The 11,455-nt window shown below is 48.9% G+C and overlaps 1 protein-coding gene across 1 annotated transcript in view; it reads left to right on the top strand.

Annotated features, from left to right (window-relative positions):
• The first annotated feature begins 117 nt into the window (after nt 1-117).
• The window catches only part of NUMBL (numb homolog (Drosophila)-like), a 43,437-nt gene continuing 32,099 nt past the window's right edge, over nt 118-11,455 (top strand). Inside the window, exons 1-6 of the mRNA XM_006900902.1 lie at nt 118-306; nt 3,661-3,742; nt 5,625-5,764; nt 8,239-8,313; nt 8,403-8,477; nt 9,498-9,638. Of these exons, the coding sequence (XP_006900964.1) occupies nt 283-306; nt 3,661-3,742; nt 5,625-5,764; nt 8,239-8,313; nt 8,403-8,477; nt 9,498-9,638 (537 nt within the window). The 5' untranslated portion in view covers nt 118-282. The remainder of the gene's footprint in view (nt 307-3,660; nt 3,743-5,624; nt 5,765-8,238; nt 8,314-8,402; nt 8,478-9,497; nt 9,639-11,455) is intronic.

Here is an 11,455-nt window from a genome sequence, read left to right as displayed (position 1 = left end):
CGTCGAAGCACAGGGCTGGGGCGGGGTCTCCCAACATTTCCCGCAGGCGGCAGGCCAGTGGGCGGGGCCGGGGCGGGGAACCCAGGCAGGAGGGACTCTCCCCCGCCCACGGAACGGAATCCTCCCGGGAGCGGAGCAGGCTCGTGCGTGTGCATCCCGCACCAGCCCGCGGCCCCGGGCTCCGGCCCGCGTCAGACCGAGCCGCCGCCACAGTAGCAGCAGCAGCACTTGGGGATCCGGGCCCAGCCGGGGCCGCGGGAGGCGGGGGCGCCCGGGCCCTGGATGTCCCGCAGCGCGGCGGCCAGCGTGAGAAGGGCGGGAGAGGGGGACTGGGGTGGGCGGTGGCGCCGCGCCGCTGCTGATGTGGCGGAGAGTGGGAGGTGGCCGGATGGAGTGAGGGTGCCAAGGCTGCGGAGGGGTGTCCTGGGCAGGGGGTCCAGGTCAGGCCCAGAGAAGCCAAAGCTCAGGAGACGGGAGTCTTGGGTACAGGGCAAAAGCCCGAAGGTAGGGGTCTGGAACACAGACCTCTCAAAAAAAAGCCAAGGCCAGGGGGACAAGGATTCTAGATACAATACCCTTTGCAAGGTTTCGGGGATAGAGTCCCAGACACAGCCCATCTACCAAACCAAAACCTCGCAAAGGAGATTCCAGACTCCATCCCTACCCTTCCTCGCCTGAGAGGATTCTCTGAGCTGGGCAGCATCTTGAGAATGGGGTTCCCTGGCACAGCTTCCTCACCACACCAAGGCCTGGGGTGATTCCAGGCACACAGTGGTTCCTAGGCTTCAGGGACGTTCAGGGCACAACATCCCCCACCCCCAACGCTTGGGCGGTGGCCCGGGCTCAGCCCCCCTGTCAAAACAGGCTCCCTTCCTAGCCCAAGACCCCTCTCCAGGCCTAAACAAGAGGCATTTCAGGCATAGCTCCCCTAGGCTTGGTCAAGGGTCCCAGGGCACAGGTTCTTCTGGCCACCCCCTTTTGTCCCGGGGCAACCCAGCTGCCCCGAGAGCGGCCCCACCCGCAGACAATGAGTCCCCTCCCCCTCCTGGCTTTGCGAACCCCCCCTACAGGCTTCAGAATCTTGGCTAGGCTGGGGGCGGCTCCCCAGGGATCTAGTGCAACCCATCTGTCTGCTGTGCGTGCCTGCCGTGATGGTGGCTTTGTGTTTGGTACCTAGGGCTGGGGGGCCGGTGTGCAGTGGGGAAGTAGCTGGAAGTGTGACCCTATGTCTGTCTGACCGTGACTGTGTGTGTATGCATGTGTGCTTTGCAGCTGGCAATTGTGAGGAATCGTGTGCACGCGCGTGTGCATGTGAATGTTTGTGATCTGTCCGTGTGTGAGCCCAGTATTTGAGACTGTGTGTGAGAGAGTGAGGGAGCTGCTCTCTGAGTAGGACCCTGTGGTTTTTCAATCTGTGTTTGAGTGTGAGTGTATGTGCCTGTGGTTGTGTGGTGGTGGCTGTGATGTTGTCTTCTGCAGCCTTGGGTTTGTACGTTTTGGCAATGAACCTGGTGTGTGATGGTGTCTGTGAATCTGGGGTTTGGGCTTAAGGTCCAGTGAAGACGTGGAGAGTTTTGGCCGTGTGTGTAAATAGAGTTGTGTCTGTGACTACACTTGTGGGTCTTGGAGGTGCCTGTAGATGTTTTTCATGTGTGTCATATATGTGTCTGCCTGATACACAACTGTCTGTGTAACTCTAGGTGTGTGATATGTTCATAGACACATCCTGTGGGGGGTAGGGGGAGAGAGAGAAAGAGCCTGTGGTTGGACAGTCTTCATCTATGTGTGAAAGAGATGGTTGTTTATAGTTGTGCATGTGTGTTTTGGGTTATGTTTTTAATTTAGTGGGGGATTAAGACTACTGTGTTCCAATATGGTCTGCATGTGGAGGCACCAGGTAACTGGAAACTAGGACTGTGCATGTGACAGTGGCTTCTCTGTACCTATGTCTCTGACCCTATCTGTGTGAGTGTAGTTTTGTGGCTGTTTATAACCATGTTTGTTTGTGTGTATCAGACTACTTTTATCTGAATCTGTGTATCTTGGTGACAGGTCTCTGAGTGTTGCTCTGTCAGGGATCATGTCTCTTGTATAAGCCCAGCTGTCATGCCATACCTGAGCCTCTGTTCTCCTGTGTACACACCTGACTGTCCTTTCGATGTAAGAACCTGTGAGGGACAACATGCATGCCAAGTGTGGCTTTGTTACACAGGGCTGTGATTACATGCAGCCCCACAGTTCTCGATGCGACTTGTGTTTGTGTGAAGAAGAGCATGTGTTTCCATGTATGACTGACTGTCTGTGGTGGCAGTATGACTGTGAGGTGTATGGGTAGTGGGGACACTTGATGCTTTGTGAGTGAGCATACATGGCCATTTCTGAAAATGGTGCTGTGATGGTCCATGGCTGAGCCTGAGGTTACCACCTGAGTGTGACTGTGTGCTGATGGCTGTCCATCTGGCTGTCCTAGAAGACTATGCATGATTGACCAAATGCATGCATCTATGACCTGGTACAAGGGAGCTCTGATGGCTTAGTCTGTAGGGAGTTACACTGCTAACCCCAAGGTTAGTTTGAGTCTCCCAACTGCTCCACTGGAGAAAGATAGGCAGTCTCCTCCCATGCATTTTACAGCCTCAAAAAAATAAGCTGGAGCGTCTGCTATGAGTCACTTCTGACTCAACAGCAATGAGCTCTTTGGAGTTTGTGACCTAGCTTGTGTAACTGTGACAAAAAGCTATGTTGTGGCCCACGTAGCAGGGGTTGAGTGTCCACATTCATCTGTGTGCCCGCTGATGGTCATACAACTGTGACTGTGTGTTGGGTGGCTCTGTGTAACCAGTGAATTTGTATTGGAGCTTGTCCTTTACCAGGTATAAACATACACCTATGGAGACGTGTGACAAGTGTGTGTTGCTGTGGTTGTGTCTGAGTCACCTAGTAGGTGCTTTTGAGTGGCCACACAGATGAAGTGTGAGTGGGTGTGACTGTGTCACTGGATGCTTGAGGAAAGAACTTCGCTGGGGGTGGTCATCCACAGGCAACTCTAGAGAGTGGGCGCTGCTCTTTGTGCATGACCTTGAAATTGTGAGTGACTGTCTAGAACTTCATCGTGCAGTTGGTATGACCAACATTTGTGGCAGTGCCTGGGAAGGCCATGACTCTTCATAACTGTTTGGACAATGCCTGTAGCTGGAACATGAATATGTGACCAGACATCTGTGGTGGCAACTCTGTGGCTGGGACTCTTGATGTCTGTGTATATGTGTCAACTTGTATGTGCTGCTAGGATTATGTATGCCCTGGTGCTAGGGAGGACTGGAGATATATGCACGTGTGACTGTGTGTGTGTGTGTGAAGTCCTGGACATGTGTCCAGAGGGCAAGGTTGCTCCCTAACACCATTCCCTTTGAACACTGAAGGCCTCTTAAGACCAGGAAATGCTCTCCAAACACACCTACTCCTTCCTGGGCCCTTGGAACCAGGTGGCTGATCTCCCTGGTTACTATTGCCATGACATGGTTACTATTGCCATGACAGCCAGGGCCTTCATCAGGGAGTCTGAGATGGAGGGGACTGGCTGCTGTCCAAAGGTGGGATGGTGAAGAGCACTGAGCCCCACCCTGAGCAGTCTGCTCACCTTCTCCCTCCATTGGACAGGGTGGACCCAGGAGGCCAGAGCAGCATCCGCCCCCAGCCCCCTGTGGGGCCCCGGGGGCTGCAACCTCCAGGACGGAGCCAGGTGAGTGACGTGCTTAGGGGACATCAGGGGCTGGGCTGGTAGGTGAGTCAGCCTAGCATGGCCAGAGAGGCTCCTTATAGTCCCACAGGTATAAAAAAGATACCCCTACCCCCTCCCTGTACCATGGCCATTCACAGACACACACCCAACATTTTCTCTCTCTCTCTCACACACACACACTGGCAGAAATTCCTACTTCACCAGCATTCACATATCCACAGGGGCAGAGTCACACCATCAGCACAGATTCACCCACACCAGACACTCACATCCATAGTCAGATACACATGCACAGATGACAAACCCAGACCCATCATGTGTAAACTCTGTGACAGGCACACTGTAAGACATGAGGAGATTGTCAGCCCATCATGCAGACATACATGTCCTCATGGGTAGACTTGCATAGACAGTCTGAAACACCTACACTCAGAGGCCACCATAACTCACACTCTTCAGAGATACACTTATGCATAGAATCTCACAGAAAACATGCTCAGAACAATGACACTTTTGCAAACAGCCTCACAGCCAGCTCCCATGAACCCACACTCTCACAGTTACATTTCTGCATTTAGATACAGATAAAGAATCTTCAGCTCTCTCATTGACCACAGTCCCCTTCCCACACAGTCACACCATCATACAGCACTACACACATGTAAAGACAGTAAGCTCATGTTTTATATGCCTTCACAGAAGCCTCATACATAGACATATCTTCATAACAACTCCAAAAACCTGTGCTTTCGAAGCTAATGCCACATGATCTGCCACAGACACACCCTCATATACAATCTTCCAGAGACAGTCTCACCAACACAGGCTCCACTCTTAGACACTCTTAGGGACTGACATCCTCACAAACAACAGGCACCAAAGACCGTAGCTACAACCTCACATCACAACACTACATCACAGACAGGTCAGGACACACTTTCAAAGACAAATGTAGACGCAGCTTCACAGACATACCAATTCTTACAGACAACAGTGGTCATAGATACCCCTCATGGACAACCACCACTTTAACACAACTACTCTCAGATGTAGGCACACAACATTCACAGACACATATTGTGACACAATATTCTGACACAGGTTCTGTACAGCCATCAGAGGACACAGTCCCAAACACCATTCAAAAATATACTCACGGACAACAGCCACACACTTGCTTGTCCACTGAGAGTCCCCTCCTTCTGCCAGCATTCCCAGTCCTAAGTGTCCCCTCAGCATCAAGACCCCTCACTCCTCCTGGATATTTCAGTGTGGTTATTAGTCAAGGAAGACACATGGTGGGTGACCACCCCCCAACCTCCCTGTCACCAGAATGAGGCTGGTTCTCAGAAACAGGCCCCTGTCCCCATGGCCTCTGACTTCTTGGCCCTAGTCCTCAACCCCCTCACCTCCTGAGTCCCCTGACCAAGGGCTCTACACACTTTTATGCCTCTGACCATGTAACTCCCAATTCCAGAGCCCTCTCATTGCCCCACTTACTGACTTTTGATGACTACACCCTCTTGTCTTTTTAATCTCCCATTCTTTGGACCCTCATGCCTCTTAACTGTCACATCCCCTCCTCCAAACTCTGCTGACCTGTGAGCCATGACGCCATCACAGACCTCCATGCTCCTTACCCCTTTGTCCTGTGATACTTAGTGCCCAGGCACCCACTCTCCCCATCATCCATTGTCCCTACTCATCCTGGTTTTTGAACCCCATGGCCCCCAACCTGAGCTGCATTCTGGCACCCCTAAATGACATGCCCTCCCACCCAGCTGCACCCTAACTCTGTGTCTGAATCCTGTGTTCTCTGACCTCATGCTCCCTGCGCACTGCCCTTTGAACCCTACACCCCTGACCTGTCCTGTGCCACTAGACGGTGCGGGCACCATGAATAAGTTACGTCAGAGCCTGCGGAGGAGGAAACCAGCCTACGTGCCTGAGGCCTCACGCCCACACCAGTGGCAAGCGGACGAGGACGCTGTGCGGAAGGGAACGTGCAGCTTCCCTGTGAGGGTGAGTGGGCGTGGTTTAGGTGGGGCGTGGTCTGTGGGGCGGGGCTTTGTGCACATGCTCCAATACACTGGTACTACATTTTTTTTTAATTTTTCTACTAGTTTATTTATAAAATTTGAATTCTTTCAATTTCCCTCACCCCTACCCATCAAATTATACAATCCCCCTTCCCCCTGCACATCCACATCCCTCTACTTCCAGCCTCTCCCACCCTTCCTGGATCCTTATACTCATTCTACAATAATGGTTTTATACAACTTTTATCCGTATGGGACTGAGTTAGTTCACTCAGCATAATGCTCTCCATTCCCTCCCAAATTAGGTAATAACTTACAAAGTTATTGCTCCTGCATGCTGCATAGTATTCCATTGTGTGAATGTACCATAATTTATCAATCCATTCGTTTGTGCTTGGACATTTGGGCTGTTTTCATGTTCTTGCAATGGTGAATAATGCTGCTATGAACATTGAGGTACAAATCACAGTTTGTGTCTCAGTTCTCATATTCTCAGAGTCCATTCCAAATAGTGGAATAGCTGGGTCATATGGAATTTCTATGTTCAGCTTTTTGAGGAAACACCAAACTGCCTTCCAGAATGGTTGCACCATTTGACAGTCACACCAACAATGTATAAGAGTTCCTTTCTCGCCACATCCTCTTCGACATCTATTACTTGCTGCCCTGTTAAACTTTGCCACTGTTACTGGAGTGAGATGGTACCTCTTGGTGGTTTTGATTTGCATCTCTCTTATTGCCAGTTATTTGGAGCATTTCTTCATGTGTCTGTTTGCCATTTGAATATCTTCCTCTGCGAAAATTCTTTCCATGTCTTTTGCCCATTTGTAATCAGGTTATCAGTCTTTTTCTTGTGGAGGCCCAGGAGTATTCTGTAAACTATTGTTATAAGACTCTTGTCTGAGATGGAATTACCAAATGCTTGTTCTCAATCTGTAGGTTTTCTTTTCACCCTGTTGGGAAAAGTTTTTGATGTGCATAGAGATTTAATTTTCAGAAGGTCCCATGCATCAATTTTATCCTCTTTAGATGGTGCATTTCTGATTGTATTTGGCAGTCTCTTTATACCTTGGACTAGCGCTTCTAAGCTTGATCCCAGTTTGTCTCTTAAAAAAGTTATGGTTTTGAGCTCCAGTGCACTGGTACTACTTTTTAGGTTGTTAAATTCTGGTGACTTAGTGTTACGTGATTGTGCTGCCAACCCAAAGGCAACTGGTTTGGATCCACCAATTGTTCATTGAGAGAAAGATGGGAATTCTTCTCCCATGTGATTCTCAGCCTTTGAAAACCTGCACCAGAGTGAGCTATAAGTCAATGCCAACTCCACAGTACATAACAACAACACAACAAGTTAAATTCACTAAAGTTCTGTCCTCTGGAGACCAGCTCTAACAGGCAGAAAACCATATCAGGGATCTTTTTGAAGGTGATGTAAAAGACACAAGACATGTTCTCTCACCAGGAAAATAATATCTGGGGAACATGGTTCAGCAGGAGCTGACTGTTTTCAAAGGGCATTTCTTGGCAGCATTCACTGCTGTGGAACACCTTCTGCTTTACAACCATCATAGCCCTTGACAACCTATGCTACTCTTTAATTCAGGAAGCCATAGGATTCAAGGCCTGGGCTGTGGAGCTCAGCTGACTTAGGTTCATATCCCCTCTCACGCTCTTCCTAAATGTGTAGCCACAGAGGACGGCCATAGCTCCTCTGTTTCATTGCCCTAGAAGTAGACCCTGAGTGTTAGGGGTTCATTTGGGAGGTGAAAGGCTCATGGGAGTGAGTAAGGGAAGAGACACCACTGAGGTGCATTATTAAACTGCAGGTGTGGATAATTGAAGCTAAAGCCCCTGGGGAATTCTGGGAAATAATTGAAAGTTGGTGTCTCAACCATCCCATGGGTAATGGAGCCAGGGCCTGTGAACACCCACCCCAGGAGTCATTGCATGGGGACTTGTCTGCTCCAAGGGTGAGCGAGAGTCTTACACAGCCTCAGGGAGGCCTCAGGCACTAAGACACTTATACACAGGATGACAGAGAAGTGCTGAAGCTGAGGAGTATGTTCAGGACACAGGTGCCCACTGTTATACATTGTCAGTTTTCTCATCTGTTGTTAGGTATGGAGGAATTGGCTGTGATTCGGTGACACTGAGGAAGACAGAACAAAACTGTGCCCCATCCTCACACTAAATCCATTTTTGCAGCCACTGTGTCAGTCTGAGTGACTAGTGGGTTTGAGCTGCTGACTTTTTAGTTAGCCTCCAAGTGTTTGAACACTGTACCACCAAGACTCCACTTATCTGTGCAGTGGGGTAAACCTTTTCTATAGAGATGAAATACAGAATAAGTTACTATGTATAAAATGCTGGGAATATTTGTTGGTGCACAAGTGCTGAGTAAACAGAGGAATTATCAGTAATTCTTGCTTATTTCTGGTCCTCTTGTCCCTCCCTCAGTACCTGGGCCATGTGGAGGTGGAGGAGTCCCGGGGCATGCATGTCTGTGAAGATGCTGTGAAGAAGCTGAAGGCGGTGAGTGTGAAGGGCTGGAGCAGGGAGGTGGCTGCGCAAAGGGGACCACCAAGGTGGTCCTGACCAGGCCTCTGTTCCTTCTACCCTAGATGGGCCGGAAATCCGTGAAGTCTGTCCTGTGGGTGTCAGCTGACGGGCTCCGAGTGGTAGATGACAAGACCAAGGTACAGTGTGGGTGGGCACCAGTCACCCCTCTTCTCTTTCTGCTGGAATTGGCTGGGGCTGTCTTTCCTCCCACCTGTGGGATGTCTTTCCCTTAGGGACCTTCTAGAATATATCATGTGCTCTTGTAACCTTTTTGGATCCCCTCACAGTCCTCAGCCAAAGATGATTCCTGGGGTTATTCATATTACGAGTATGACACCTACCAACAACAAAAATTAATTGAGAGCCCTGATGGCCTAGCCTGAAGGGATTTGTGTTGTTAACCCAAAAGACTTCGCCTCTCTGGCAGTTCAAATCCACCAGTGGCTTAGTGGGAGAAGGATGGGCAGTTGCCTCCCACATTATTTACATCCTCAGAAACCCACTGGAGGGTCAGCTATGAGTCTCTACTGAAAATTAGTGAGTGATAAACTCAGTTGCAGTGAGGGAATAATTAAATTAGAAAATGTATGTAAAGTATTTAAAACTGTACCAGACGCAATTGCTTAGTTCAGTGTCAGTCTGCACAGCCATGGAGCCAGCATATGGTGTCTGTGCCGTGATTATCGAAGTCTTTGCCAGGCCAGAGAAGACACCCAGATACATGGAATGGACAGAGTACTGCATTTGCATTGGACAATCCTTCTGTCTGAAACACTGTTCCTTCCAGTTTTACTTAGTTAATTCCTTTTCCAGGATGCACTGGCTGACTTACCCCTCCTGGGTCCCATAGACTACTCTCTTGTTCCTCACTTCCAGCTCTGACCCACCCCCTCTTTCCTGCACAAACCCTGCCACCCACCACCACTGCCTCCATCCCATCTCCATAGTAGCCATCACCTCACCCATCATCTCTGTAGCAGCCCACTGGGACTCTGGGCTGTCCCTGTCTGATGATGAGTCTGATTTCCTCTTTGGACTAGGAGCCCATGCAGGGGGATGTCCACACCATTTTACTGAGTCCTGGGGTCCCCACCCTATTCAGGGAGGACTACTGAACAGGCTTGAAGGTGATATTATTTTCCTCCCCTTACTCCCAGGATCTGCTGGTAGACCAGACCATTGAAAAGGTCTCCTTCTGTGCTCCCGATCGCAACCTGGACAAGGCTTTCTCCTATATCTGCCGAGACGGGACCACCCGACGCTGGATTTGCCACTGTTTCCTGGCACTCAAGGACTCAGTGAGTACAGCCAGGGCTGCCCCCTTCTCTCTCTCAGGCCCTGGCACCCCAGCTGGCTGTATGTCCTCATCTGGAAAGCAGGGTATTTGTTCCTGGACTCCCTGGATGATGCATTGTTTGTGTTTGAAAGATGGGAGTTCAAGCCCACCTAGTAACCCTTGTAAGAAAAGCCTAGTGATCTTCTTCAATCTTGGCCATCACAAACTCTTTGGCACAACAACACAGTGTTGCTTTGATACACATCAGGTGATTCTGAATCAGTTTGCCAACATCTTTGTTCCTGATTTAGAGGATGATTGTTGAGCCTTGAGTAGGCTAATAAAAATCTTTTCATCTCTGTAGATGTTCATTGAAATGAAAAATAAACGACCTAAATTAAAAAAAAAATCTTTTCAATGTGTAACACATCAGCACCCATGAAGATGTTAGTTATCATCCTCATTACATTTCTGGGTCATTTTAGATGTCTCTCTGACTTTGCTTATAAGTGAATATAAACACCCAGCAAAGTACAAAGATCTTCACTGCAGAGCTTGAGAATAGATTCCACCCAGATACAACCCCTAGCAGATGCCCTGGGGCCCTTCTCAGAAAACACTCCCCCAATGTCTGTCTCAGTCCATTGGCCTGTGGTTCTAGGGGATCAAGATATCCTCTGAGAAACTGATCAAAGTGTATCAGTTCTGCAGAAAACCCCTAACTATGGTTTCAATAAGATAGAAATTTGTTTCTTTCATGGCAAAGAAATCCAAAAGTAGGCAGTGAAGCACTGATGTGGCATCTTTATGATTACCTGGTCCCCGAGCTTCTTTAATTTTTTTTGCCACTGTTGTCCTCAACTGGCGGCTTGTACTCCATGATGCAGAATGGATACAGTTACTCCCGCTTTCACGTCTTTGTTCCCACCAGCAGGAAGTGGAGAGGCATGAGTGGAAGTGTGCTCCTTCTTTTTGTGTTGTGCACTGCACTTCTTTCTGCATCCCATTGACCAGAACCTGGTCACATGGACAAACCGAGCTACGTAAAACTCGCCCTCTGCACTGGAGTCATGGCTCACGAGCTCCTCTGTAGAATTTCTGAGACAGTAAATTCTAAACAAGAGGAAATTGCTTTATCTTTGTCCTGCAGGACAGCTGGTGGATTCAAGCTGCTTGGCCACTGTCTTAACTCACTGGACATCAGGACTCGTTACCTACTACAGATGGTAGAAAATAAGAGTCTTTTTTTTTAATTTTTTTTTTATTTTTATTTTTGTGCGTGTACCGTCAAATCATATCTGACTGGTACAGGAGGATATTGCGCCTCCTTCTCCGGCAGAACATCTGGTGGATTCGAACCGTGTTCCTCTGGGAGTGCAGTGCAGCTTCTTGCCACTAGGCCACCAGAGCTCCCCTGAAAATAGAGTCTTGATTCTCCTCTACACTTTAGACCTTGACCTCAGATGCCACCAATCAGCGCTGCTCTGTGCTTGAGTCCATTGTATTAATCCATATCATTGAGGAGCTGTTTCCCCCACAGTCTCTCCCATTATCTACTTTCCCTGGTTCATGGAAACCAGTGATCTGCTTCCTGTTTCTGTAAACTTACTTAATCTTGACATTTTCTGTGTGTGGAATCATAGATCTGGCTTATTTCATTTAGTATAATGTTCTCAAGGTTCATCCACATTGTATCAGTACATCATCCCCTTTTATGGCTGAACAGTGCTTACAATTGTATGCATAGACAACTTTGTTTATCCATTCAGCATTTAATGGATTTAATTTCATTTAATTGGGTTGTGGCTGCCTTTTGACGGTTGTAAAAAGTGGTGCATA

The sequence above is a fragment of the Elephantulus edwardii genome, unplaced genomic scaffold (genome assembly GCF_000299155.1).
Source record: "Elephantulus edwardii isolate Elephantulus edwardi_28Jun2011 unplaced genomic scaffold, EleEdw1.0 scaffold00302, whole genome shotgun sequence".
NCBI lineage: Eukaryota > Metazoa > Chordata > Mammalia > Macroscelidea > Macroscelididae > Elephantulus > Elephantulus edwardii.
The sequence above is the reverse complement of the archived record's forward strand: the minus strand, read 5'-3'. Positions and strand labels throughout refer to the sequence as shown.